Source organism: Trichosporon asahii, assembly GCF_000293215.1.
Source record: "Trichosporon asahii var. asahii CBS 2479 unplaced genomic scaffold scaffold00071, whole genome shotgun sequence".
NCBI lineage: Eukaryota > Fungi > Basidiomycota > Tremellomycetes > Trichosporonales > Trichosporonaceae > Trichosporon > Trichosporon asahii.
Genome location: NW_014040854.1, coordinates 1413377 through 1441152, shown reverse-complemented (window position 1 = coordinate 1441152; position 27776 = coordinate 1413377). Strand labels below are relative to the sequence as shown.

Genomic DNA, 27776 nt, shown 5'->3' with positions numbered 1-27776 from the left:
GTCCGCCAGCAACGCTTTCCGTAGGACCTGGCGCTCTTCAGATGGCCTGGACTGCACTCGTATGCATTTCCATAGGTCCAGCTCGTTTCCGCGTTGTGCCCTCCTTCACACTGTCCTAACTTCCACTCTGCGTTCTAGCCTCCTCATCGCATTGCCCTCTTCCCCTCCGCCTCCTATCAAAGAGAGAGCTTCTCGATCTCCTCGATTACCGGCCGTACACCTCCCACGGGTGCCTCCAGACCCGGAAGGAACCCAGCAGTGCTCTAAAGTGTTGTGGTCAACTATTCGCCGGCGTTCATCACACCCTCATGGGTCTGCCGACACACTCGTCCTGTACAGACCACGGCTTCACCTTCTTTCAGTCCGTAATTCCAGCTGCGTTCAGACACTATTAGCGAGCGTCCTTCATTCAGCTCCCTACTCAGTGACCCCGTGTGGCGGCGGCTTCGGCGGCCGCCTTGACCATGCGTCATTGCCCTGTCGTGAGCTCCTTACGGTGTCGCCACACACCGACGATGTGCCTGCCTCACCGGTTGTCAGATCACCATTCATCTCTGCCCACTTCTCCTGTATTGTAGGAAGATCAGATAGGCGGAGCGATGACCTCGAACGCGAGTCAGCTTGGCGATGCTCCGAACACTTTTCTCCTGACGTACGATCGACGGCGCCAAGAGCCTGGCCGTTGGGCGCCCCATACGATCACCACCTTCCTTGACACCTTCCCCACCCTTCCTCTCTACCTTCTCGCCTCCATAAACATCACGTTCACTCCTTCTCCTTCACCATTCTCCGTGCGCCACCTCTACGCTCCCGCAAGATCTCACTACATCGATTGCCTCAACATACCAGTTGAGCCCTACCTCCGTCCCGTCACTCGGCTGGCGTCGGCCCGGTTCATACTCTGAGTTCAGCATTGGCCATCGGCACGCCCACCATGCGCTGGACCTCTTGGTCGATAGCTGTGCAGGTTATCCTTCTCGCATCGGCAGATCACCACACACCCGTCACCTCGGAGCAAGCCCACCCCGTCAACACCACGTACACCAACCATGCGCTTCACCCCATGTTCAGATACATCCCCCGACAGGAGTGGCCGCGCGACCCTTCCGATGGTTGGAACTTCTCGTCGACCGTGGGCCGCGCATCGTCGTACACGCCGCCCGAGCGCCGCCTCGCCTACCCTCTCACTTCCTTTCCAGACGCCGAAGTGTCGGACAACTTTTGGGGTAACGGTGTCACTCTGAGCGGGTGGGCGGCCAGTGGCACTGCAATCATGCTTGGAATCAATGACGGCCAAGCCCGCAGGATCGTCTTCGCGAGCGAGACGGAGGGGGAGCTTGGGAGCGTGAGGGTCGCTGAGAACGGCTGGCGCACCTTCAAGCTCACGCTCGTTCAGGGGAGCGTGCAGCTCACCAACGTCACGTACCACCAGACGCTTGACCTGGCTTATCCATCTCAAGAGCAAGCTCCGGAACGGACCATCAAGGCTGTCAACGACGACGGCACGACCATCAATCCCTTCTTCGATCTGGAGGGAGAGATGCGGGCACAGGATGGAGGTGGGTCGCATGCATTAGCATCGGTTGAGCTGACAACGGCAGACATCGTTGGAGAGGGTCCAGTCGTCGCCATGTCCCCTGAAGCCCGTATCTCGTTCCGGACTTGGCCAAACGCCACAATGGTGAGGCTTCTCGGCCAAGTTGGCAGGCAAGGTGGCATTGTCGCCTTTGGTCTGGTTCCAGAGCCTGTCGGGGCGAGCATCGTCACGGCGGACGTGTTGAGGTCCCATGACTACTATATGGATGTCGGATACTTCCTCATCGACCCTAAGGCAAGGTTCACCGTCAACGTGAAGAACTACCATGCCAGCAGCAAAATCTACTTCCGTGGTGTCAACTTTCTCCTGGCTTCAGAGTGAGTCTTGCGAGGCGTGGTCTTGGCGACGCACCCCTTGCCGCTTAACAAGCGTGCTTGGTGATTTCGAGAAAGAGCCGCTGACACGTTTGCACAGCGACGGTTTGAATTGGGACCCGACGACGGATACTCTGTGGGGACCTAGCAACAGTAGTAGCAATGGCACCTCCAGGAAAGGAGGCGGCCAGGGTGATAGCAGCGACGAGAGAAGTGGAGCAGGTTAGTAGCCCTGGCGTACTGGTTACGCGGTGAGCTCTGATTAACACCGCAGAACAAGAGAGTATCAAGCGCACCAACGTAGGGGCGATTGTCGGCGGCGTCATCGGCGGACTCGTACGTATCACGTCCTCGCACACGCTTACGCCCAGGTCGGCGCAGCTCTGCTCGGTCTTCTTCTCATCTGGTGTATTTTTCCTGCCTGTCTTCAGCGCCTGTTCCCCAACCGTGCCATTCCTCCTCCTCAAGCCGGCGAGTAAGCATCATCGACTCCTGCCTCCAGCGCGGTGAATGGTACTGTAACGAGTAGCTGACTCCAGATTCACGGTGGACGAGAATGTGCTTGACGTGACGGAGACGGCCGCAGACCCCGTCGTGACGCCTCTCCCCGCCCCAGCATTGGCGCCCGCCTCAAGTTCAGGATACAAGTGAGTTGCTGTTTGCATGGAGTAACTAATGTCAGCAGATCCAGCCAGTACGGCTTCCTGCCTAGCAAGGAGGAGACACAGCAGGGTCTGTCGGCCGACAGAGACGGAGGGTCGAATGCGGAGAATGCAGAGGAGCACCCCGCAGTCGAGGACGACGCTGGTCCCGTGCCCTTCCGCACTGCTCGTGCGGACACGCTGCCTCCGACCTACAACCCGGCGTGGGCGGACACGGGCTTCAATGCATCGGAAATCGGTCCTTTAGACACCTCATCCTCTAGCCCGATGCACGAGGAGTACAAGGCGCTCGCGTCCTCTGATCCCGGCTCTGGCACATCGCAAGGTGGAGTTGGGCTTCGTTCGGAGGCGCCGCCCCTCCCCCCTACGACCAAGTTCTGAGTTACGGGGACGATCTGTACAGTTAGAACGTTTTCGTTAGTAAAACTTCTCCATGTATCATTCTTTCACGCATACGGGAAGGCGGTCCTCCCAGTCAGTTCTCGCGACTTGGATGCCTGCGCAGCCGAAACCTGACGTCTGTGACACGTCCACACCGCTGTATGCCTTCCTCTGAACCCATGTAGAACATCCACCTGCTGTCAGCTAAACCTACATTCACAACAGCCGCACGAGAGTGGACGGAAGGTCGATCGCGACGAGGAAGGCGATCTCACTGCCTGCCGCGGATCTAGAAGCCGTCGATCATGCCGCACTGTCACCTTTAGTAGTTCAGCACGTCAAGCAGGACAGTCAAGGGCTGGGCTCTGCGCCGTCGTATCCCCGTAGCGCGGATCTTAGGCTCCCTGCTGATCAGGCTGAGTGGCCACAACGCACGGTCCAGCAGGAAGGAAGAAAACGGTCCCGTAGGATGGAAAAGTAGGGCGACGACGATCTCGCCATCTGTCTTCGTGAGTTGCATTACCGCGCCTCGACACCTCGTCTCAATATCAGTTTGTCAGCCCTGTGGTCCGCCACTGCATGTTCTCGTGTGCCATGGCTAGTATGTAGTAGTGTTCGTGACATCCCCCCCCCGCATGCAACGGCATGTCTTCCCTCGCGCATCTACAGTCTAGATCGCCTAATATCAGCTATGTCGGAGACAGAAGAGCTTACGCACACACTGCACAACTCTAGATCGACAAAGATGCCTGCCTGTCATCAGTTAATCTGCCGCACCGGCGGATTGATAGCACAGGGCCGCGCCTGCCGTCAGTTACCGTGCGGGGTCCGCTAACTAACAATCTCGAGACGTCTGTCGCCAGCTTGCTGTCGTCTCCTCAAGCTGTCTGCCTACCTGCTCTCACACTCCCTCCTACATCACAGGCTTAGGCGTGCTTGACGAACCTGCTGTCAGTTCCTGCTCTTTAGTACAACTCACGTAGCGTCAATCTGCTGCACCTGCGGCAGCGCGAGCATGACCTTTCTCCGGTATCCCGCCATGTCGTTCCTCTGACACGGGTTGCCCTCGAGATACACTGTCTCGAGGTTGGGCAGGCCGCCGAGTTCCTCGTGCAGATTGGCGAGGGACTCGATCTTGTTGTACGAGGCCCAGAACTCTTCGAGGTCCTTCAGGTGGGATACGTTCTCGATGGCCGTGATCTCGTTGTTGCCGATGTCGAGGGTGCGGAGCTTGGTCTGGGGATTAGCTAGGCTGACTACCGCAAAGCTGCAGAGGAGTAGAAGGAATGACCGGGCGAGCTCGAAGACAGCTTCAGAGCTCAGAGAAAGAGGATGAGGAGGAAAGTGATGAGCGAAGAAGGGAGCCGCCCAGAAGGCATGGAAGCCATGGAAGCCATGAAAAAGCGGGAGAATCACACACTCACGTTGTTCTCCAATCCCTCAATCTTCGTCAAACCATTGTGCGACAGATAAAGCTCCTCGAGATTCTTGAGCTCCTCAAGTCCCTCCATCTTTGTAATACGGTTAGACTGAATGCTCAGAATCTTGAGGTTCGCGAAGGCGTTGAGGTTCTGCCTGTCAGCTTTGCTCATCAGCGCTTCAGCTTCTCCATCATTTCATGTAGATGTCCGCCATCGCTCGCCCGTGCGAGCCTTGCCGAACCCACCTCGAGCCTGCGAATCTTGTTCTTGCCCAACCACAGCTCGTCGAGTAGCGTGAGCACCTCAATGTTCTCGATCGTGCGGATACGGTTCCCGCCAAGCTCGAGCGACGTGATCGTGTCCTTGCACCAGTCGAGGACTCCCGGCTCGATCGCCTTGATCTTGTTCTGGATTAGGTACAGGACCTTGACCTTGGTCAGGGAGGGGAGGTTGGGGATGTGCCGGATGTTGTTGAAGGAAAGGTCGAGCGAGCTGGGGTTAGCTTGAAATAGTCGATCACTAAGCTGGAACTGCCATGAGGGGGCAGAGGTAAGATGTCAGGGGGAAGAGCAAGGCGATGAGCGGGAAAGCCGAAATGTTGGAGAGGGAAGTTGATGATGGATAGTCGACTCACGTCATGCTCGGCATGCCCTTCACCTCCTCATCCTCAACCACCGGTCCGAGCCTGTTGTCGTACAGATCGAGCTCGTCCAGCTTGCCCAACTTCAGACACTCCTTCGGCAGTGGCGAGCTCAGTTCGTTCTGTCGGAGACACAGCCTCGTGAGTTCCGTAAACCTCGGAAGGTCGAGAGGAGGCAAGCTCTCATTCGTCAAGCGCAGGTGCTGGAGGTGCAGTTCCTCCGTGTCGTCGGGGTAGTCGGCGAGGAAGTTGTCCGTTGGCGCCTGCTCCCCAGAAGGGGCGTCCTCGGGCTCAGACTCCGAGTCGGACAGAGCGTGCACGGGCTCAGTGAGGATTTGCGGCGGGCCGACACGCGCGGTCTTCTTCTCTTCTTGGGTCATGCTGATTAACGGTTGTGATGTGTGAGTAATGAGGCTGAAGAGAGTTGGTGACCGTGACCGGGTGATTTTGGAGGAGGAAAGGAAGGAGGAAGGTCACCAAAGGCGATGACGAAACGCGTGCCTGAATCTTCGGTGGCGACTGCGGTTCGCCTCCACTGTACGCTGCACACTCAACCTCTGTCAACCACCTCGAGCAGCTGGTACAATGTATGCATGGTCTACAGTTCTACTATCAGATACGGGGTGACGCTGGCTGACGCAACGGCGTTATCGCTGTCATGCGTTCGCTACCCTAGATATCTCGCTCCACCCGCGTGACTCACGCGCCGACCGGTCCTCTACGTCTCTAGCCTGGTTCGCGTCGCTCACCGCCCGCCTACGCACTCATCTTCATCTCAATCTTGCCCATGGGCTTGTACCCCTCAACCTCGAAGTCGTCGAACTTAAACCCGTCGATGTCCTTGATCTCCTCGAGTGTGCGCTTGATCTTGAGCGTCGGGAACTCGCGCGGTTCGCGCTCAAGCTGTGTCTTGAGGCTGGATGTCAGCTCCAGGTGCGGCAAGGCAGCTGCCGTCTCCTTCGAACACAGAGAGAGCGGTGGAGGTCAACTTACGGCTCGACATGGTCCCGGTACACGTGCGCGTCGCCCATCTGCAGGATGAACTCGCGCGGCTCGCATCCCGTGACAAACGCAACCATGTGCGTGAGCAGAGCATACGAGGCAATGTTGAACGGCACGCCAAGTCCAACGTCACAAGAGCGCTGGTACATGAGGCAGGAGAGACCGGGCTTCTCGCCCTCAGACTCAGGGAGATGCACGAAGAACTGGCAGAACATGTGGCACGGCGGGAGCGCCATGAGCGGGAGGTCGGCCGGGTTCCATGCGCTCATGATGATCCGCCTGTCAGTCGGGTTCTCCTTGATCTTGCGAATGCACTCGGCGAGCTGGTCGACGCCCTGGCCCGTGTAGTCGTCCTCGCACGTCTTGTACGTGGCTCCAAAGTGGCGCCACTGGAAGCCGTACACCGGTCCGAGGTCGCCTTCCCTGCGGTGCGAAAGGCCGACGCGGTCGAGGAATTCGCGAGACGCGTTGCCGTCCCAGATTCCGATACCCTTCTCTTGGAGGACCTGGACGTTAGCTACAGTCTCCACTAAAGGCGGCAAAGCTTGGAAGTACACGAGGAAGACAAAGTATCGAGGGCAGGGCGGTGAGAGAGCAGGCCGGGGGAGAAATGTGGACGATAGCACAACGAAGAACGGGTGCGGATCGATAGGAGGAGTGGAGACAGAGTAGGGAGATAGAAGGAAGACTCACCTTGGCATCGGTGCACCCGTTAACGAACCAGAGCAGCTCCTCAGCAACTCCGCGCCAGAACACCCTCTTCGTCGTGAGCAGGGGCAGCTTGCCGTTCCTCAGGTCGAAGCGAAGGCTGGGCGGGGCGAAGAGCGCAATGGTGCCAGTCCCCGTACGGTCGGGGCGCGCCTGGCCGGTGGAGATGATGCGTGAGATGAGGTCGAGGTACTGGTACTCCTCTGCTTGTCAGCTCATATCCTCAACCGGTGTGAAGCAGCTGGGCAGGTGTCGGGAGGAGGAAGCAGGGGAAGTAGACTCACCGTGATCGGGGTTCGTGCGAGCGACCGTCATGTTGCGTCTTCAGAGATCGACGTAGCAGCGGAATGGAGAAGAGGAGTGAAGTCGGGGAGAGAAGATTGAGATCTGGAGATAGGCAACAAGCAGGGGTGAGTCAACCGCCTGTTGTGGAGGCAGTCGAGCGGACTGATTTTGGACGCGTCGTTCGAACGCGTCCGTCACGTGATTCGCAATGTTGACATCGCGCGTCATTATCCAGTCCAACCTCGGAACTCGGCTCAAGGAAGACGCTCGACATTGCATGGGTATAGCTGGCTATTTGCAGTCGATGTCGTTCTTAGGCTTCACTGAAGTGGGGGCTGCTGACTGCTAATTCAGCGCCCTCGCTACAGACTTGATGCCTGCATTCAATCATCCCGGCGCTCATTGCCCGCTTCGCTCACGCCGCGTGCGTGTCGATTACAGATGCATGCCTACGTTCTATCTAGTCCTCGTCCCAGTGGCCCTGCTGCTTGGGCGGGGCGATGCCGGCCTGCTTCGCGACGATGATGGAGTCGACGCGGAGCACGCTGATAGCCGCCTCGGTGGCGAGCTTGATGGCCCAGTCCTTGGCCGCATACGCGTCCAGGACGGTTCCCCTCGGGTCGTTCGTGTCCGTGACACGGCGGATGGCGGGCGGGTTCTCGGCATCAATGTCAACGCCGGCGTCGACCTCGTCGTTGCTGTGCGCGCCGTAGAGGGCGGCAACAACATCCTCGGCCGCCAGACCCGCGTTCTCGGCCAGCGTGCGCGGGACAACCTCCATGCTCTCGCCCCAGCGGCGGATGGCGTGCTGCGCAAGACCGGGCGTCTTGGCACCATAGTCCTGCACGCGGCGCGCGAGCTCGATCTCGCTCGCTCCGGCTCCGGGCACGAGACGGCCGTCACGGAGGAGGATGCGGACATTGTTGACACCGTCGTCGATGGAGCGCTCGAGGTCGTCGAGGTGGTTCGAGGTCGCTCCACGGAGCACAATGGTCGCCGTCCGCGTCTTCTCTCCCTGCTCCTGCCTGAAGACGGTCACGCGGTCGCCGCCGATCTCAATCGTCTCAAACACATCGATGAAGCCCGCCTCCTCCGGCGTCGGGGCTCCGAGACGCGCAAGGGGAGTAGCACCGAACACGCGGCACAGACGGCGCAGGTCAAACTTGGACAGGCACTTGACGACCGCGATTCCGAAGCGGTTGAAGTAGTGCAGCGCGAGGTCGCCGACACCCGATCCAGCAATGACGAGCTTGACGTCCGAGTCGGCGATCTCCGAGATGTATCCCTCCAGCTGTCGCTCCTCACCACGCGTAAAGTCGAGCAGGTCGTTGGCGTTCTTCAGCAGAACAGTGCCCTTCGTCTCGGTCTGCGAAATGTCCAGTCCACACGTGTAAACGGCCACCTTGGCCTTCTTCGCGCTCTTCACCGTACCCTCGGGCTCGCGGCCGAACACCATTCCACGCACAACTCGCGACTTGTCCAGGCTGCCTCCCATAATCTTGACGACACGAACAGAGTCGACGTTGAAGTCGCGCGGGTTCTTGGGCATGACCGTAAGCGCGGCCTCGGCGACGAGGTGCGACAGGAAGCGCTCAGAGCCGGGCTGCTTCGAGGCGAGCGACGGCGCAATGGCGGCAGCCAGCTGGTCAACGGTCGGAAGGGGCTGGTTCGGCATCGTCGACGTGACGAGTTCTGCTGTCAGCTACAAGATTCTAACCGCTGCAGCGAGACAGCTGAAGCATCATTACTCTATTCATGCAGCTGTACTCACTCTCGAGCTCCTCGCGTCCCTTCTCCAGCGCCATCTCGTATCCCTGAATAACCTCGCTCGGATGCAGTCCCATGGTGAGCAGGTGCTCCGCACGCTTCAGCAGCTCTCCGGCAAAGATCAGGACAAGGTTGGTGGCGTCTCCCATTTCCGCCTCCTGGGCCTGAGCGGCCATCACGAGCAGCTTGGCGGCGGGGTGCGCAACCTCAATCTCGCGGATGATCGTCGCGGCATCGTTGGTGACGAACAGACGGCCAAGGTGGTTGATGATAAGCTTGTTGCGTCCTGCGGTCAGCTACCTGGGGTTACAGTTGCTTGTAGCAGCCTCCTCAACTCACCGTTGGGACCGAAGCTCGTGCGCACGATTTCGCTGAGCTCTCCGGCAGCCGCGATATTCCGAAGAACAGACTCCTCGAGTCCGGACAGGTGCTGCGTGTTAGCTTCAGCCTACCGAAACGGAAGCTTCGGTGTCTGCATGTCTGAATAGGACCTTCCTCGCCGTCGAGGTGCCGATCGGAGAGCTGACGCATATCTCGACATGCCTTCGCCGATTTCGATCGTTCGCAGCTCGGCATAGCTCCGGACATGCACTTTTCAAGCACCGCAGCCAGCCAGTCGACAACCTACCTTGTACCCGGGCTTGAAGAGGTCGGGTCCCGACGCCTTGGGAACCTTGAGGGACATTTTGGTGTGTGTGTAGAGAGTACTTGGTGTCGGTTGTTCGTCGACTTTCAGGTGAGTGAGTGTGCGCAGTGACGCGACTGGAACCATCCATGCACGTGGCGCGGTGCCACATGCTGGCCAGGCGGGGTTAGTTGGATGTCTCCCACGGTCGCATTTGTTTACAAGTTGAGACCCCAGCCAAGGGTGTGATAAGGTAATGGCGTGTAAAGTTGATTGGCTTTCAGGGACGATGTACGCGTGTGATCTTGACTTGTTGGAACGTCACAACGACGGAGGTACGGAGGAGGACGGCGCAGCCCAGGCACGGGCTGGCCCATAAGCGCAGGGCACACCAAGGAGAGGTAGGTAATCAAAACAACAAAACAAGGCCCTGGGACACCGGCAGTCGACATTAACCCGCACCCAACATTACCACCCCCAACAAGTTCCTGTCCTTGTGATCGACATCCCACCAACACTCTGCATCACAACAACTTTCACATTGCATCGACAAACATCTCCGACTCACCATAACTCATCGATCTCACTGCCCAGAGACTAGCAGTGTGACTCTGCCCCCCGCCGATACTCACCCCGACTCCGTCATCGCTCACTGCTGTCTCTGGCTAGGCCATCCGGTAAACAAGGGGCTTGGCCCATCCCATCGAATCCTAGCGTCTGCACAAACCACCCCGTGCACCCACACTCCCCGTGCCGCCTCCCTCCTCAACCAAGCATGGACCCGACAAAGCTCTTTGGCAAAGTCAACAAGGATCTCGCAGTTGATGCCGCCGCACAGGCCGAGTTCAACGAGAAGAAGTAAGTGCTTTACACACACACACTCTGGCGCAGATCATGTTTTGCCCTTCTTCCTCCACTTGACGTAAACAACCATGCTGACGCAGCCACCTCTACCACCAAACCTCATCTTCAACCGTCCAATACACAAACAAACAAACCACCCCCCGTACGACGACGACGACCCGATGGCCGACGATAACAGGCGAGTCTGGATCCCCGATGCAACCGAGGGCTTCCTTGCCGGCTGGGTCAAGTCCGAGCCGTCCGCAGGCGATGCTGCTGCGGATGCGACGGCAGAGGTAGTCGTGTCGGCTACTGGTGAGATGCGCACAGTACCGACACACTCCCTCTCGCCCATGAACCCGCCCCAATTCGACGGCGTCGAGGACATCGCCGAGCTCACCCACCTCAACGAGGCCAGTGTTGTCAACAACTTGCGATCACGATATGGCGCAGGCAGCATCTACGTGAGTGACCTCTTCCGACACTGCTGACCATCAGAGCTACTCTGGGTATGTCCAACGCACCCGAACCTCCTAACCCGCAGTCTCTTCCTCATCTCCCTCAACCCCTACCGCCCCCTTCCGATCTACACTTCCACCATTGTCTCCCAATACCGATCAAAGCGGAGAGAAGAGAACCCTCCTCATATTTTTGCCGTCGCCGAGCGAGCTTGGCAGCAGATCGGCGAGGAGAGGGAGAGCCAGTCGATCCTGATTACGTGAGTTGTCTGACTAGCGCTGGAACTGACAATCAGTGGAGAGTCCGGTGCAGGCAAGACGGAGAACACGAAGAAGGTCATTCAGTACCTCGCCGCGATCGCCAACACGAATGAGCCGTCCAGCTCGGGAGCATCGGCGCCGCTCTCCGGCTTACCGCGATCGTCCAGCTTCAAGGGCCGGGCTGCCGAGGAGCTCTCTGTTGCTCCAAGGAGCGACGGCGAGCTCGGCCTGCTCGAGCGACAGATCCTGCAAGCGAACCCGATCCTCGAGTCGTTCGGTAACGCGCAGACGATGCGCAACAACAACTCGTCGCGTTTCGGAAAGTTCGTACGCATCTTCTTCTCGCCGTCCGGTGCCATCGCCGGAGCCAACATCGACTGGTATCTCCTGGAGAAGAGCCGTGTCACGCAGCGTGCTGCTGGCGAGCGCAACTTCCATGTCTTCTACCAGCTCCTGAAGGGAGCCAAGGAGGCTGGCTTTGCCGACCGCCTTCTGCTCACTGAGGGACCAGAGAAGTTTGACATTCTCAACAAGACGCGGCTCGAGATTGATGGTGTCGACGACCTGGCCGAGTGGCGCTTGCTGAAGGAGGCCCTCGACGTTGTCGGTTTCTCCGAGGAGGAGCAGTTCGAGCTCTTCCGCATCATCGCCATCATTCTGCACATCGGCAACATCGGCCTGACCGCGACCAACGCCGACCAGGCACTCATGCCACCAGAGTCCCAGCCTGTTGTTGAGAAGGTCTGCCACCTCCTCGGTATCTCGGACAAGGAGTTCATGAAGTCCGTTCTGGCTCCCAAAGTCCGTGCCGGTCGCGAGTGGGTCACGTACCCGCGATCCAAGAAGCAGGCTGAGGACGAGCTGGGCGCGCTGTCAAAGTTCATGTTTGAGCGCACCTTCGGTGGTATGGTCAGCCGCATCAACAAAGCTCTTGATCGCCCCAATGCCAAGTCGTGAGTTGAAATGGCTATCGCGCAAACTGACCGCAGGCTCTCCATCGGCGTCCTTGATATCGCTGGTTTCGAGATCTTTGAGGAGAACAGCTACGAGCAGCTGCTCATCAACTTCACCAACGAGAAGCTGCAGCAGTTCTTCAACTTCCACATGTTCACCCTTGAGCAGGAGGAATACACCCGCGAGGGTATCAAGTGGGATTATGTCAACTTTGGTCTCGACCTTCAGCCGACGATCGAGCTCATTGAGAGTGCTCAGCAGCCGGTCGGTATCATGTCCATGCTCGACGAGGAGTGCATCATGCCACGAGCTACAGACATCACCTTCAACGACAAGGTACAGGCTCTGTGGGAGCCGCCCAAGGGTAGCACGCAGGGTCCTCACCCCGGCAGCGCCAAGTTCAAGGCGACCCGCTTCAGCCGTGGTTTCGTCATCAAGCACTACGCCGGCGACGTCGAGTACGTCACCGAGGGCTGGCTGCAGAAGAACAAGGACCCGATCAACGATGCGACGGCCCGTCTCGCGTCGCAGTCGACCGTTCCTGCCATCAAGACGATGTTCCACGAGTACGCCGAGGACGCCACGACCGCGACCGCCGGCAAGCGCGTCAAGCGTGGTGCTTTCCGCACCGTCGGCCAGCGCCACAAGGAGCAGCTGAACCAGCTCATGAGCCAGCTTGCCAGCACGCAGCCTCACTTCGTCCGCTGTATCGTCCCGAACTCCGAGAAGAAGCCGGGTAAGGTCGAGGTCAATCTCGTGCTCGACCAGCTCCGCTGCAACGGTGTCATCGAAGGCATCCGTATTGCGCGTCTCGGATACCCGAACCGTCTGTCGTTCGCCGAGTTCCGCCAGCGCTACGAGGTCTTAGTGCCCGGCGTTGTCCCGCAAGGCTACATGGACGGTCGTAAGGCGGCTGGTCTCATTGCTGAGGCACTCGAGCTCGACCCCGACTTCTACGCCATCGGTGCCACCAAGATCTTTTTCAAGGCTGGCATCCTTGCCGAGCTTGAGGAGCGTCGCGACAACCTGCTGACCGACATTTTCCGTCGCTTCCAGTCCGCCGCGCGCATGCACATCTGCCGTCGACGCATCAACAAGCTGATCAACCGCGCGCAGGCTGTGCGCGCCATCCAGCGTAACGCTCGAGCCTACATCTCTCTTCGCGACTGGCCGTGGTGGTCGCTCTACGTCAAGGTCCGCCCGCTGCTCGCTGCTACCAAGGTCGACGACGAACTTTCCGTCAAGCGTGCGGAGCTTGCTATGATCAAGGAGCGAGCTGAGCGTGACGAGGCCGAGAAGAAGCGCCTTGAGGAGCTGAAGATCGCTCTCCTCTCCGAGAAGGAGAAAGTCGAGGCCGACCTGCTCGCCGAGCGCGACCTCGCCGTCGAGAAGGACGAGATGCTGAAGCGCGCCAAGGAGCACGAAGCGCAGCTCCAGGAGCGCGTCGCTGAGCTTGAAGCTGAGCTGGAGAAGGTCGAGACTGCCCGTAGCGAGGTCAGCGCGACCGGCGAGAAGCAACGGGACGCTCTCACCAAGCTGCAGCACAAGCACGACCAGCTCGCGCAGCAGATCAGCATGCTCGAGAAGAATGAGCTGTCGTGGCGCAACCGCGAGGCTGAACTTCTCCGCACCGCCAAGGACAGGACTGCCGCCCACACCAAGCTCGAAAACGACAAGCTCGCCGTCGAGCGTCAGCTCGAGGACCTCCGCCGAGACATTGGTACCAAGGACGAAGCGACACGACGAGCCGCCGACAAGAAGGCGTCTGAGATCTCTGAGCTCCAGAAGCTGCTTGCTGAGGAGAAGAAGAAGGTCGAGATGCACACGACCAAGGCTGAGTCGCTTCAGAAGGATCTGCAGTCTCGCGATGTCGCGTCCAAGGACCTGCAGGAGATGATCAAGGCCCATGAGGCGACGCTCATGGCCAAGTCGCAGGCTATTGCGGACCTCGAGGGCAAGCACAGCGCCTCTGTCAAGGCGCATGAGGCGACCGAGTCTGCCCGAGCCGCTCTGCAGACCAAGGCCGAGTCGCTTGCTTCTGAAATCGCCGCCCGCGACCGCCAGATTCAAAAGGACGCTGCTGAGCGCGCCACGCTCGAGAAGTCGCTCGACGAGCTCCGCAAGGTTATGGACGCCAAGGCAAACGAGGACGTCAAGCGTCGCGAAGTTGAGAAGAGCCGTGAGGCGGAGATGGCTAGCCTGCGTCAGCAGGTCGCGTCTCTGCACCAGTCGCAGGAGAAGCAGCGCGAGAACGCAATTGCCCTCGCCAACAAGCTGCGCGTCGACATTGATGCCCTGCGTCAGCGCCACTCGACTGCCGAGAAGAACCTCGCCGCCTCCAACGACGCTCTCAAGGCCAAGACATCCGAGGCCAAGAAGCTTGAGGCCGCTGCCGATGCGGCGCACAAGGCGAAGCGCGCCATCGAGACGGACCTGGAGCAGCTCAAGGCGCGCCTGCGCGCGACCGAGGGCAGCCTGAACGGCGCCAACTCGGAGGTCAAGAACCTCCAGGCGCGTCTGAAGGAGAAGGACCAGAAGTTTGCCGACCTCGAGGACGCCCTGTTACCGCTCGAGCACGAGCGGCAGGTCCTCCGGAAGCGTCTGGACGAGACGTCGACGCACCTGGCCAAGGAGATTGCCACCCGCCAAGCGCTTGAGAAGTCCCTCTCTGAGCACCAAGAGGAGATCGCCAACCACCGCAACGAGCTCACGCAGTTCGAGCGCGAACTCGCCCAGGCCGCCGCGGACATCAAGGCGCGCGACGACGAGGTTGCCTTAATGCGCAGCCGGGAGAACAAGACGATCGTGGAGCACGTGCACGTCCTCGAGTCGGCGAAGAAGATGACGGACCGCCAGCTCGTGGAGCAGGTCAGCGAGAACAAGAAGCTGAACCAGATCCTGAAGAGCATGGAAACACACCGGAACCGTCTCCAGGCTGACCTCGAGGATCTGCAGCGTTCGCACGACATGCTGAAGAAGGAGCGGAGTCGCGAGGCGCGTGCCGGTCGCGCCTCCCTCGGGCCGGCAGACGTCACCTCTGCCGTGCTCGAAGAGGAACGCAAGGCGCGCGCGGCGGCCGAGGCCAAGGCAGCCTCCCTCGAGCGCGACCTCGCCGACATCAAGCGGCGCCAGTCCACGGCCCCTCTCAACCCTCTGTCGCCAAAACGCTCCGTCTCCTCCAGCTCCGAGGGCAAACTCGCCCGGGCGCTGGACGAGATCACGCGGCTGCAGAAGAGCCTCGACGCCGTCTCGCACGAAAATAGGCGTCTCGGCTCCGAACTCGCGTCAAGTCGGCAGAAGAACGACCTCCTGCAGCAGCTGCAGCAGAGCCACGACGCGCTCGGTCGAGACATGAGCGACCAGCTGAAGCGGCTCGACTCGAGTGCTCTGGGCGGACCGAGGCGGCAGGCCAATGGCCACGGCCATGGACACGCGCAGCAGGCGAGCATGGGCAGCAAACCGGCCTTTATCCGCTAGCAGCGGGCGAGTCGGGGCGAGGCGACAGGATAAGATTGTAGTGGACTCTTTGCTTGACACAAATATGTATTGTACATGAACGAAGGATACAAACTACGAGGGGGCAAGTGTACAAGAGACGAGGGAGGGCTACAACGGAGAAACCATGGAGAGGGGTTTATGACTGAGGCTCAGACTTGACTTTCCGCTTGGAAGCTCGGTTACGAGTCCGCCTGGCGACGGGCTGCCGGACTCCGTTCTGCGGTTCGTTCTGCGGTTCGTCTAACAGCCTGTTTCGCACTGGCACCTCCGCTACTCCGGCCTCTTCAACCGCCTCAGCCGGAACAGTGGGGATAGTCGAGACAGAAGCAGTAGGCTCAGGAGCAGGGAAACGCGCAGGCTTGGTCCTGGTCCGAGTTCTCCTCGGCTGAGGCTCAGGCTCAGGTTTCGAGGCCTTGGTCGAGGTGCTCGCTGAGCGGACGGGCTGAGACGGCTCGGTGCGCTGAGGCGGCTCGGCAGGCTGAGACGGCTTGGTGGGTTCAGACTGCTCGGCGAGGGGAGGCAGGATACTCGACGGCGATGGAGGTGGGGAAGAGAGAGGGGAAGGTTCGGCGGGTTGAGGCTGGGGTTTCTTTCGCGGCTTCTGTGCCTTGCGCGCCTTGCGTGTTTTTGCGGGAGCCTTGGACACGGTGCACTCTGTAGCCTCAGCATTCGGCTCTGCGGGCTTACAGGACTCAGAAGGCTGGGTAGACACAGTGGTTGTTGTGGGATCTGTATCGGCAGGCTTAGCAGGCTCAGCAGGCCCAGGCGGCTCAGGCGGCTCAGCGGGCGCAGCAGGCGCATCAGTGTCAAGAGACTCAACAGGCTCGACCGGTTTCGTCTTGGCTGCCTTCTTCCTGCGACGAGGCCAGCGGGGCTTACGAGTGGGCTTGGGCGCACTCTGGCCCATGCCCGAATTCTCAGGTGAGATGGGTTCAGCCTTCACCTCTGCATCTCCGCTTTCCGCCACCGTGTCCTTCCCGTCCCTCTCAACCTCTCCTTCCTCCCCGTCCTTCGAACCGTTCTTGTCCTTCACGCCGTTCGCATCGTTTTCTTCCTTCTCGTCCCTCGAGCCGTTCTCGTCCTTCACACCGTTCTCGTGCTTCTCGTGCTTCTCGTCCTTCCCGTCCTTCCCGTCCTTCCCGTCCTTCTCGCAGTCCTTGTCCTCGACATCAGGCTTGATCTCGGTCTGGGAGTCAACCGCCAACTGACCCACGCTGACAGTTGCCGGTTCCTCGGCCCCGCTGTGGCCCGATTGCCCCGCCGCCGCAACCGGTGATTCTGCTTGATGCCCAGGAACACTGTCCTGCTGGGGAGACAGGTCGAAGAGGTATCGGATACAGGCAACTGCTCGTCAGCGCAGAGAGCGCCGGAAGACGCACCGATGAGATCCACGCCGTTTGCTGCTTCAGTGTAGTGCGCCAGGGATTCATCCCACGAGCTCCCTGTTGAGGCGCTGTGATGGGCTACGCAGATATAGTCTGCGTGTCAGCCATGTCTCTGGCGGTCGATGGGCCTAACTCACCGATCTCGGTCAATTCTCTGGTATCTGCCGACGGAGGGGATCCGTGCTCTGTCATTTCGACGTCTTCAAGTCGATGGGGATGGTTATGTGAAGCAAGCAAAAGGAGTATAAGAAGACGAGAGAGGATGAAGAGAAGAACGAAAAGAGCATCTGGGTGTTCATGTACGCTGGGGTCATGCGTGGACGCTGCGGAGTGCGGAGTGCGGAGTGCTGAGTGACTGTGCACTACGCTCGCTTGCCCAGCGCGAGCACCGAGAGCGTAGTCTACAGTACACGGCCTTCGCACCCTCGCGTCGCTGCGCAGTATGCATCCCCGCATCCCCGCAGCTCATCACTCCCGCAATGACGCACCAAAGCGTAGCCGCACCACAACATCACCGCCCCACCTCGTCTTGTCCTCCGCAGGTGCCACAGTCACGTACGCGTCAAACCCATGAGCGTACCGTGTCCATGGTTCAATGGACCATGCACGAGGAGTAATTGAGAGGTGTATGCATTCCCCTACGATCTATGTACAATTGCCAGCATGGGCTTCGTTTTACCGTCGTGTTTCGGTTTCGTTTTGGCTTCTTCTTCATCTAGTTGTTCTTGTGCATCAGACTTTGGCCCTTGTTGCCCAGCAGCGTGCTAACGCATGCGTCCCTACTTGGAGGGAACGTAAGCCTCGTTGCGGGTGTGCAGGCCCTGCTCGAGCTCCAGCAGGATGTAGTGGTCTTTGCCCGTTAGTGAGGTAATTGAGGCGGTGGGGCTCACAGGCATTCTCGTAGTCCTTGTTGGAGACGAAATAGGCGTGCTCGGCCAGGGGATAGTGGCAGCCCGTCACGCGGGTAAGGGCCTTGATCATGTGGACATCTGGTGTTAGTAGGCACCGAAGAAAAGGCTCGGAAGGGAGGGTATTCTTCGCTGCGCTTTTGGGTCTAAGGTGATTGAGAGTGGCTTGATGGCGGAGCTCGGAAGGCATAACTCACCATAGGCAGTTGGCTGGCCATAGTACGACTCGCGCCAGGGCACGCTCTCGTCGCGGTAGGGCTTGTTGGTCTGAGTGTACATGTTGGCTAGAGTGTTGGGCTGATGAGCGAATGCTGCAATTGGCAACTTTTGGGTATTGATGTTGGAATCCCAAGAACTGCCCTTCTTAAGTACCTCTCAGACCAGCCCTTCTCGAACGAGTCGGACGAGACCGGGCGCCGAAAAGGGCGGAGGTATCTGGTATCGGAATGGCGTGCTGTTTCTGATATCTCCCCGGTGCGCCCTCTTCGCACACTCTCACGTTAACACTCTGTGTTCTGCGGGACAATGGGACGGGACATCAGTGAAGTGTGCCAAGGAGTGTGGAAGGACGTGTGTGGCGCGTCGCACTCATTTTGCGCTATTTTTCGCACCTTTCCGTGCCTTCCACCTCGCCCTCCACACGTCCTTCTTCGGACCGAGAGCTCCGTGACGTCGCACGCTGCGACCTTTCCTTCCGTCAATGCCTCCACTCATATACACAACTACACGTGCAAGTGGGTCTGGACCATGGTGGACAACTGAGCTGCATTCAGCGGCCGTGGAAGGTTGCAGCCTGCGGTGTCCATGTGGATCGGGCGACGCTCGATGTTGGTGGTCCTGCGTGAATGCACTGCCAATGGCGACGGCTCTCTCCCGCTGGCTAGCATGAAACATTGTCTTTGGGCAGCTGAGCTTCCGATACATAAATACAACATGTGATTGCCCACAACGGTCTACGACGACCTGGAGATCCCGGCGCTACCAGCGCTACCAACGCTCTCAGGGTTCTCGTCCTTCTTGTGCGGCACAGGGTATCCAACACCAGTCCTGTCGGCGGTGTACTCCGCAATCTCGAGCTGTTCCTCGAGCAGGTTGGGGTTGATCTTGTCGCGCTCCGCCTTGGCAGTGCGGAACTCCTCTTCGAGCTTGGCCCTCTCGCGCAGCTTCCTCTCCTTGATTTGATTCAGCTGCGTCTCACCCTCTTCCTCGTCCTCGCGACGTTTGTGGATGTACTCGGCTGGGTGTCAGTGACAGCTCAAAGAGTCAAACAAACCCGATTCGGCCATTTTGCGGCCGCAAGCGAAGTAGGCTAACACGGCTTCCTCCCAGGTGCAACCGGTTTCGAGGACGAGCACGCCGATCCAATGATTGTCTGCTGTCAGTGGGAGTCGTAGTATAAAAAGGGTGTAAGGAGAGTGGTCCCAGATCTAGGGCAGGGTTTCACCTTTCAACGCTATCCAAGTGGAGATGAACTCACCGACATCGGTCGTGTGCGCGAAGAAGCGGAAGTTGAAGTTGTAGTTGGGCATCGTGAAGAAGTCGCTTCTCGATTAGCGACGAGAGTTGGTGAGAAGGTGTGATCAAAGACCTATCCCACTTTGTAAACGTGTCGCCTGCCCCCCATTCAGATGAGTGTGTGCTTCGTCCAGTACCTCTCAGACTACTGCGAGCAGCGTCGCACCGCGCACGGGATGCAGGGAAGTGAAGCTGGTGGGCGAAGGGATGCCACTCGCACCAAATGTGTGTGGTGGGGGCGGGAGGAGCGACAGCAACTTCGAGAAAACCGTTCCATAAAGAGCGCAGACATTGAAACACGCCCAAAGTGGCCTCTGCTTCTCGATGCTGTGGGAGAAGCGGACGGCGCGGTCCCACGTAAATAGTGCCTCTGTGCGATACACACATCTGAATCGCCAAGTGTTATGAGCCGTCCGACGAATGTAGCTTTGCTGGCTTCTAGTACAACCCAGTATACATCCAATTCTACACTACTGTTACACCCCCTCCAGCCCGCTCCCCCGGCCCCCATCCCGGGCCCTTTCATCTTCTATTTCTCTACTGGGTCTACGAAACTTGTTCATCGGGATATGGAAGTCCCGGAAGGTTGGCGGACCTGACCCTCAGGACCCGGAAGTCCCGTTAGCCAGGCGGCGACGCATGGCTACATGCGGTCCTCGAGCCAAGCCACTGGCAGTCAGCTCCATCGAAAGACGCCAACTCACTGGCAATGACCATGTCGCCCTCGGCCTCGAAGTAGGCCTGGTAAGCCATCTCCCACGAGCAGCCGTACTGCTCGACGAGGTCCTGGATGTTGGCGAGGTCTGCAGGGTTAGCGCTTCCAACGCGGCACCGTGTGTGGCGTTGAGGCTGGGAAAGGCCACTCACCGAGGTCGTCAACGTCGTTCAGCATGTAGACGGAGGACATCTTGAGTTATTTGCTAAGGCGATTGAGCAGTTGAGGTGGGAGTTGGTGAGGGATGAGAGTCGAGAGAGTGTTGTTGAGGATGGAGAAGAAGAGAGTGTGCGAGTACGCGTTCTTATACACGTCTCAACGAGCACGCCGCGAGCGTTGATGGACAGCGTTGCACCCTCGCCCGAAGCGCACTCAGCGCTTTTCCTCGCCTTGGAAGGTGCTAGGATGAGAAGATGGTGCGAAATGCGTGTAGCCAAAGGGCGCATGTTCATCAGCAACCCGAGAGGACCCGAGCCTTGGGCTGCTCTGATGGACAAAGAGGGTTTGGACACACACACAGCAGGCAGGAGGTACGGATGGTGATTTCCAAAACGGGAGAGCCACCGAGTTCGAGTCAGAGCGTAGACTCGGACGGGGTGCTCGTTGCATTCCAAGCCCAACCGATGGAGAGGTATATACACAAGGTGTCCTGCGGGAGAAGAGTCCTAGCCTGGGAGACGAGTAGGTTAGAAACTCGCGAAATTCCTGCAATATTTGGAAACTCATGTTCATCTCAGAACTTCGGGTCATCAAGACTTTCAGTATTCTTGGGAGCTACCGCAATACCAGCATGGACCATCGAGAGCTGCAGAGACGCGAATCTGCGTGAGCAGAGGTGCGGTCACCAGCCCCGCGGGGGCGCAGTCGTCAGCAATAGCATCTCAGAGGATGTGGCTCAGCGGTAGAAGCGGCGGATTGCAATTACGCAACCATCCGTAGGTCCCCGGTTCGATCCCGGGCATTCTCTCGTTTTTGAGATTCGTCCGGGTCGTTCGGACAGTTTTCGGTCGATTCTTTTCCCAGTGGGGCTCGGAAGGCGGCCGATGGCCGATGCGGGCCGTTTTGCTGTTGCCGGCGGCAGCGGCACGTTCTTTCTCAGGCTGACGCTGGCTGGCCTCTGGGCGTGCGCCGACTGCGCGGAACATTTCAGCCACCGCCAGGGAAGAGCGACTCACCCCTCTATGCTCCACGGCGCGTTCCCGCGGCATGGCGCGGCAGGCGGCGGCGAGTTTGCGACACCGCAACTCTGCGTCGACTCGGTTAGTCATCGGTGTCCTAAAAGTTCGCGTCTCTCTCCTCCACACCAACACTCAACAACAACATGACGATTCATCAAGTGGACAACCCTCCCGTCGCCGGCACCGAGTCCGGCGGCCCCAAGACTGCGCCGCCGCTCTACGTCCCGGAACGCAAGTTCGAGTACAACATCGTCCCCGGCTTCTTCCTGCAGGACAACGGCGACAAGAATGTCGAGTTCGAGACGGATATTGTGAGCGTCAATGGAGTGGAGAGGAGCACGCCTGAAGAGACCTAAACTGACGTCTAGCGCGATAAGAGCTTCGGCATGCTCGACCAGAGTCCGGAACGCTGGGCCAACTTCCAACGTCGTGTCGAGGAGCTGCAGGCGACAGCGCCGCCAGGCGTGCAGTACAAGGTCTTCTTCCTCGGACGACACGGACAGGGCTGGCACAACTTCTGCAGCGACAAGTACGGCGTTGAGGTGAGTCACCCTTCTGTGCCCCCGTTGTCTCATCTTCTGCGACCACACTGCCTTCTGTTCCTTCGGCCTTTGCTCCGTCGCCCCATGTTCCTTCTTTTATTCTTGGAAGCATGAGGGCCCAATGAAGGCCGCAAAGTAGAATGATCCCCGCTGACAGCAGAAATGGGAGTCCGAGATGGCATTCGTCAACGGCGACGGCGAGTTCACGTGGGGTCCGGATCCCTCTTTGACACCGCTGGGTCACGACCAGACTAAGGCCGTCGGCGCGGCGTGGAAGCGTGAGGCAGCCGCCGGAGCGCCAGTCGACAAGATCCGATTCTTCACCTCGCCGCTGCAGAGGACGTGTCAGACCATGATCAACTCGTGGGGCGACATGCTCGGCCCGCCGGAGACTTGGGAGGTGAGTTCTCTGCGCCGAGCATAGCGAGAGGGAGGGTGCAAGTGGCGTGTGCACGTCCTGGGTGCCGAGTGAGCTGACAGCCAGGACTTTAGGGAGATTTACGGCTCGCACACGTGCGACAAGCGCTCGCCGGCACGAACGATCCGCGAACGCTTCCCCATGGTCAAGATCGAGCCCGGGTTTACAGAGGAGGACGAGCTCTGGCTCCCGGACGACCGAGAGACGGACGCACACATGCAGCTCCGCGCGCGCAGATACATGGACCGCATTTTCGCGGGCGAGGCACCTGAGACTTGTGAGTGGAGGGGATGTGAGTGATGGAGCAGCGCTGACAGACCAGACATTTCCATCACCGGTCACGGCGCCATCTTCCGTAACCTTCTCGTTGTGCTGGGCCACAAGCCGTGGCCGCTGAGCACGGGCGAGATGATTCCGGTGGTGGTTAAGGCGACGCGTAACTCGCAAACCAACGGAGACCTCAAGAACTGAGCGGTGCGGTGCCCTCCGCACACACGAGTTTGTCAATGTCGAGCCGATAGAGCTACAGTGCGGCGACGATGTAATCATCTTTGAGAAGAACGCGGCATCTCAAAACTGACTGACAGACGATGGGAACAGTTCGGCAAGACATAGTGACCATCGACTTCTTCCTTGCATGACTACTACTTTGCTATACACATACACAAGACCTCATTCCATTACTGCTTACGTGCGCTTGGTGACGGGAACGTCGACACCCTCGTTGTAGATGTCGCGGGCCTTCTCAGTAGCGACGCGGGCCTGTGGTGGTCAGTCAAGTCTCCCATGTGGACGTCAGGGCCCGTGCAAGACCGAGGTGATAGGGCAATGACCGAGGTGGAGGGCAACGCGACTGGAGGCAAGGCAACACGGGTGGATTGGAAAGGAAAGGCTCGACGCAACGCAGGGATGGAAGGCGCAGGGAGGCGACTCCAGGCTTCAGGCTCAGGCAAGATGTTCATTGTCTTCTGCTGTTTCTTCTGTTTATTGTCGTCTCCGCCTGAGACCTGTACCGACTGTTCAAGATGGGGTTTTGGGGGGATAAGGAGGGAAGTGGTCCATTGGAGTCGCCGGGGTAATCCAAGAAAGGCAAGAAAGGGGAGAGACGGGCCGGACGCCCAGCAGCTCGACAAGCAATCTGCCGGGCCGAGAAGCCAGCAGCTCACTTGCGAGCACCAGAGATCTTGTCCTCGACCTTGTCTCCGAGCTCGTGCGCCTTCGCGCTCGCGTTGTCGATACCCTGCTTAGCCGCTGTGCGGGCGTTCTCGATGCCCGCGTGCGCGTTGGCCTTTGCGTCCTCCCATCCCTGCTGGACGTTGGCCTTAGCCGTGTTCCACCCCTTCTCGGCGTCGGCGCGGGCCTGGTCCGCGTTGGCCTTTGCGTTGGCCTTGGCATTGTCCCAGCCCGACTCGGCATTGGCCTTTGCGTTGTTCCAGCCCTGCTCGGCGTCGGCGCGCGCCTGCGACGCATTCGCCTTGGCCTCGTTCCAGCCTTTCTGAGCATCGGCGTGCGCCTGGGCGGCCTTGCTCTTCGCCTCCTCGACGCCCTGCGCCGCCTGCGAGCCCGCGCGTCCCGCAGCGTCCTTCACCCGGTCAAGGCCCTGCTGCACCTTGCCCTCGGCCCAACTCACGTCGTCCTTGGCCACCTGCTTCGCGTCCTTGTACGCGTCCTTGATGTCCTGGTTCACGCGGTGCTGCTGGATCTCCTGCTTGCCGCCAGACTTGTACCAGTAGTACAGGCCAGCAGCGGCGACGACACCACCGGCAATGATGAGGGGGGTGTCTGAGGTCAGCTTGGTTCAGATTGTGGCGTTTGCGCCCTGCGCCAGTGATCTGCAAGGATCTGCGCCCGATGTGGCTTCGGCTTCGCGAACGGCTTCGTCTGTGAACTGCGGGTCGAACACGAAGCAGAGCAGCTCACGGTGCACTCCGCGCCAATGCGGGCGCTGTTTGCGCCGCCTTGCGGCGTTCACGATACTCACTGTCCTTCTTTCCGCCGGAGGGGCCACCTCCGGGAGCTCCGGAGGGAGCCGAGTGGGGGGGAACGGCACCGCCGGGGGTGCCGGGGGCAGCGTAGCCGCGGGAGTTCTGTCTATCAGCGTGTGTCCACCACCGTCTGCCCAGCCTTCAATTGTCCCCATTCCTGCTCTAGCTTCGCAGTGTAGAGCAGCGGCAGAGCTCCTCCGGCTCGCCCCGGGAGGCAGGAAAAACAAAACCCCTCCTCTCAACCTCGCTCCGCTCCGCCTCGTTTTGCTCGATACTCACGCGGATGGCGCGCGGGGCAGCGCGGCGAACAACAGGAGCGAAAGCGCGGGTGGCGAACATGATTCCTTAGGTGCTGAACTCGGATACGAGGAGTGGAGAGTAGATGTAAAACAAGAGGTAGGTGCATATATACAGCATCATCGGACGGATACATGCTTCCGTAGGAGGGAACGCAAGGGGGAGAGGCCCCATTACCTCGGTGCTTGGGAAGACCGAGAGGATGGCATGGCCTCGGTCCTGGTGCTAGCTGGTCAGTGGATGGAGGGATGATGACATCACCGCTTCGTTCAATCTGTCGCAGTGGTGTGAACCGACGGAATGTGCTGGATGCTGACTTCCTACGCTCTCCGCGACCCGTCATAGAGCCTTGCTCTGCTCTACGACGGGGTAGCGGGACAATCTCGTGCCTACGAACTGACGTACTTTGTCTCGACGCATGTGCATGACGGGGTGGTCAGCCAGATCTCCCCCTCATGCCCCTCTGCACTCTTTCTCCCGGTCGCCCCCTCTCGCAGAATCCGACATTCTGGAGCCGGCGTTCCTGATCCTGACCTCCAGCTCTCCGTCAAAGCCTCCGTCGACCGGAAGCAGACATCGGAGGTGCAGAGAGCAGAGGAGTGAAACGGAAACCGGCAAACACGAGGTTTCATGAAATGGGCTTGGGGTGGTATCTGATAAACGTTCATTCCCGGCGGCAGTAGCGGCAATGGCGGCTGTTGACTTGGGTGTGACGGGCGGGTGACTGCCCATTGACCTTACACCTGCTTCCTGCATGGCGCTGAATTGAACCCACACACTGTGACGAGCGCTGTTATCTGCGGCTTTCGCCGTCACCCTTTGCGGTTTTGACGGGATTGGCGTTGTTGCCACCCGAACGCCAAAGCCCAAGCCCACGCCAAAGCGTGGCCATGTCCGAAACGGAGGCGGCGGCCGTTGCGCTTTTGCACCTTTGGGTGCTTTGTGCTGGCGGGCTGTTTGGCGTTTTAGGGGTGCAACGTCGCGCTGTGACAATGCTAAGCGAGTTGTCAGCTGGTCTTAGCGCCGGGAAGGCACCTTGGGGCAGACAGTGCGCTCAGCTACACTCTTTGTTTCCACAGTTGCGCTCTTCTTTGGTCTCAACTCTCCACACTCTCCATCACGTCTCGTACTCCAGATTAAGCATTCAGCAGCAACCCCTCCGCCCTCCTTTGTGCGGAGCAACTTGAACGTCGAGCGCACCGAACTCCGCCCATCTCCCTGCCCTGCTCGGCTATTCGCCTCCCGATCACGTGACTGTTGATCGCCCAGCGCCGCGCTCGGAAGTCGACTTCCGATCATCTCCGAAGATTAACTCGGACTCTTTCCGCCCAGTGGCCAGCGCGCGCACTTGCACCCAAAGATCTAACACACGGTCCGGAGCGCGACGAGCGAGTGAGCGAGTGAGAGCTCGTCGTGCCAGTGAGTACCCGCTTCACAGCTCGCGCGACTCGTTTCGATACCTCTTGTTGACACTTGCGCGTTGCCCCAGACTTTTATCTTTTCCCGTACCTGAACGCCCCTCGCTGCCTTTCGTCGGCCGCTCGACTTTTTTCGATCATCGATCACCACTCTCTGTCTTCCACTCTCTCCACGACCAGAGTTCGATATCCTCAGCAACGCAAGGTTAGACGATCTTGACGGCCCGCGCCGACCGCGCATCGACCCCCTATCCCCACTCCCACTCCCACTTCCCCTTCTCTCACCTCGCCCCCTCCAGCTCGACCGACGAGCTCACCGCAGACGTCCAGACGTCTAACAGCGTAGACGACCATGGACGCGAAGTCGACCCCCGTCGCGGCCGCCGCCGGCATCCCCACCCCCATCACGCCGTCGCATCAACTGCCCGTGGACCATGAGGAGCCTGAGCTTACAGTCTGGGAGCGGCTAGCGGACCGCGTGCACGAGAATCAAGCCGTGATCAACACCTTCATCGCTGGTGGTCTTGCCGGCGCTGCGTCCCGAACAGTCGTATCCCCGTTAGAACGACTAAAGATCATTCTCCAGGTTCAGAGCTCCAAACCGGGAGGCTCGGGAGAGGCGTACGATGGCGTGTGGAAGAGTCTGGTCCGCATGTGGAAAGATGAGGGCTTCAAGGGCTTCATGAAGGGAAATGGGATCAACGTCATTCGAGTGAGTACGGTCGTGTGAGCGGCGCAGATAGGTGTGAAGGGTGAGGAGCGCCGGGGAATAGGGAGCGAGGGATTGCCATTGAGGACCAGCGAGGAAGTGCGATGGGCAGCTCCGACGCGCACCGAGTTACAGGACTGCGGTTGGTGTGAGCGCGATGTCTGACCGCGATGTCTGAGACATCGGGCCCGAAGATATCGTCGATGCCTCCGCAGCTACCGTCTGGAGCGTGGAACTGGCCCAATGTTTCTCCCTCAGCTGTGCATCTCGTCCGCCTGTGCCTGTCCTCGGTCCCCTAAATCGCACCGGTGGATATCCCGCACCGGTGGATATCCCGCAGACACAGCTAAGATGCCTTTCAGGACCCAGCTGACCCCAGATCCTGCCCTACTCCGCGCTCCAATTCTCCTCGTACGGCATCTTCAAGACGCTCCTGCGCAACTGGTCCGGACAAGAGGAGCTGTCCTCCTTCCTGCGCCTAACGGCAGGCGCGGGTGCCGGTATCGTGGCTGTCGTGGCAACCTACCCTCTCGACTTGGTGCGCGCGCGTCTCTCCATCGCGACGGCGAACATGGCGCAAACGGGTGCCGGAGCAGCCTTCAGTGCCCAGGACGCCAAGCTCGGAATTGCGGGCATGACGAAAAAGGTGTACCAGACAGAAGGCGGTCTGCGGGGCCTCTACAGGGGATGCTGGGCGACGGCAATCGGCGTGGCGCCCTATGTCTCGCTCAACTTCTACATGTACGAGAACCTGAAGCACGTCCTGATGCCGCCAGACCACGAGATGGGCGAGGCCGAGTTTGCGATCCGCAAGCTGACCTGCGGCGGTCTCGCCGGTGCCATTTCCCTCCTCTTCACGCATCCGTTCGACGTTCTCCGGAGAAAGATGCAGGTCGCTGGACTCCAAGCTCTCAGTCCGCAGTACAACGGCGCCATCGACGCGATGCGGCAGACGATCAAGGCCGACGGATTCTGGAAGGGCATGTACCGTGGCCTCGTCCCGAATATGATCAAGATCGTGCCGAGTATGGCCGTGTCGTTCTACACTTTCGACACGGTGCATGACGCGCTCAACCGGTGGCAGCACATCGATGAGGACGAGTACGCCTAACCTTGAGCCTCAGCTTGAGGCAGAGCTGTATTCGCCACCGCCAGAATCCGGCACACACGAGCATGGCACGGCGTCTGCTCCTACGCGCTTTCAACGGACAGATACCGGAGGGTAGGGAGCGACAAGGCGCGTTTCAGCTTGTGATCGGCGCGGAGGCGAGGAGAGCAAGGATGGGGGGG

At 59.5% G+C, this 27776-nt stretch overlaps 10 protein-coding genes and 1 non-coding gene across 11 annotated transcripts; 5 read left to right on the top strand and 6 right to left on the bottom strand.

The window, feature by feature from the left end:
• Positions 1-934: 934 nt before the first annotated feature.
• On the top strand, positions 935-2954 carry A1Q1_05432 (uncharacterized protein; the record flags this gene model as incomplete). The annotated part of the gene is made up of 6 exons (XM_014322164.1): positions 935-1914; positions 2012-2133; positions 2186-2247; positions 2343-2386; positions 2451-2558; positions 2603-2954. The coding sequence occupies 6 exons, from the start codon at positions 935-937 to the stop codon at positions 2952-2954; spliced, it is 1668 nt and encodes a 555-aa protein (XP_014177639.1).
• Positions 2955-3845: 891 nt separating this feature from the next.
• Positions 3846-5395, bottom strand: A1Q1_05431 (uncharacterized protein; the record flags this gene model as incomplete). The annotated part of the gene is made up of 5 exons (XM_014322163.1): positions 3846-3867; positions 3934-4184; positions 4379-4525; positions 4621-4894; positions 5010-5395. The coding sequence occupies 5 exons, from the start codon at positions 5393-5395 to the stop codon at positions 3846-3848; spliced, it is 1080 nt and encodes a 359-aa protein (XP_014177638.1).
• A 376-nt stretch (positions 5396-5771) lies between these two features.
• Positions 5772-7040, bottom strand: A1Q1_05430 (thymidylate synthase; the record flags this gene model as incomplete). The annotated part of the gene is made up of 4 exons (XM_014322162.1): positions 5772-5931; positions 6009-6523; positions 6711-6928; positions 7010-7040. The coding sequence occupies 4 exons, from the start codon at positions 7038-7040 to the stop codon at positions 5772-5774; spliced, it is 924 nt and encodes a 307-aa protein (XP_014177637.1).
• A 430-nt stretch (positions 7041-7470) lies between these two features.
• Positions 7471-9462, bottom strand: A1Q1_05429 (t-complex protein 1, theta subunit (tcp-1-theta); the record flags this gene model as incomplete). The annotated part of the gene is made up of 4 exons (XM_014322161.1): positions 7471-8705; positions 8782-9063; positions 9117-9207; positions 9406-9462. 4 exons carry the CDS (start codon positions 9460-9462, stop codon positions 7471-7473), a joined length of 1665 nt encoding a protein of 554 aa, XP_014177636.1.
• An 872-nt stretch (positions 9463-10334) lies between these two features.
• Positions 10335-15395, top strand: A1Q1_05428 (nonmuscle myosin heavy chain b; the record flags this gene model as incomplete). The annotated part of the gene is made up of 4 exons (XM_014322160.1): positions 10335-10709; positions 10790-10963; positions 11007-11917; positions 12008-15395. 4 exons carry the CDS (start codon positions 10335-10337, stop codon positions 15393-15395), a joined length of 4848 nt encoding a protein of 1615 aa, XP_014177635.1.
• A 157-nt stretch (positions 15396-15552) lies between these two features.
• Positions 15553-17988, bottom strand: A1Q1_05427 (uncharacterized protein; the record flags this gene model as incomplete). Its single annotated transcript, XM_014322159.1, has 5 exons — positions 15553-16694; positions 16796-16879; positions 16939-17202; positions 17692-17841; positions 17907-17988. 5 exons carry the CDS (start codon positions 17986-17988, stop codon positions 15553-15555), a joined length of 1722 nt encoding a protein of 573 aa, XP_014177634.1.
• A 674-nt stretch (positions 17989-18662) lies between these two features.
• Positions 18663-19238, bottom strand: A1Q1_05426 (uncharacterized protein; the record flags this gene model as incomplete). Its single annotated transcript, XM_014322158.1, has 2 exons — positions 18663-18946; positions 19187-19238. The coding sequence occupies 2 exons, from the start codon at positions 19236-19238 to the stop codon at positions 18663-18665; spliced, it is 336 nt and encodes a 111-aa protein (XP_014177633.1).
• A 1585-nt stretch (positions 19239-20823) lies between these two features.
• On the top strand, positions 20824-20906 carry A1Q1_t409. Its single transcript has one exon. It is a non-coding gene; the product is annotated as a tRNA-Cys (tRNA).
• A 354-nt stretch (positions 20907-21260) lies between these two features.
• A1Q1_05425 (uncharacterized protein) lies at positions 21261-22548 on the top strand (the record flags this gene model as incomplete). The annotated part of the gene is made up of 5 exons (XM_014322157.1): positions 21261-21428; positions 21486-21659; positions 21817-22059; positions 22144-22354; positions 22400-22548. The coding sequence occupies 5 exons, from the start codon at positions 21261-21263 to the stop codon at positions 22546-22548; spliced, it is 945 nt and encodes a 314-aa protein (XP_014177632.1).
• Positions 22549-23239: 691 nt separating this feature from the next.
• On the bottom strand, positions 23240-24401 carry A1Q1_05424 (uncharacterized protein; the record flags this gene model as incomplete). Its single annotated transcript, XM_014322156.1, has 3 exons — positions 23240-23859; positions 24059-24164; positions 24342-24401. 3 exons carry the CDS (start codon positions 24399-24401, stop codon positions 23240-23242), a joined length of 786 nt encoding a protein of 261 aa, XP_014177631.1.
• Positions 24402-26129: 1728 nt separating this feature from the next.
• On the top strand, positions 26130-27597 carry A1Q1_05423 (uncharacterized protein; the record flags this gene model as incomplete). Its single annotated transcript, XM_014322155.1, has 2 exons — positions 26130-26489; positions 26866-27597. The coding sequence occupies 2 exons, from the start codon at positions 26130-26132 to the stop codon at positions 27595-27597; spliced, it is 1092 nt and encodes a 363-aa protein (XP_014177630.1).
• Between the last annotated feature and the right edge of the window lie 179 nt (positions 27598-27776).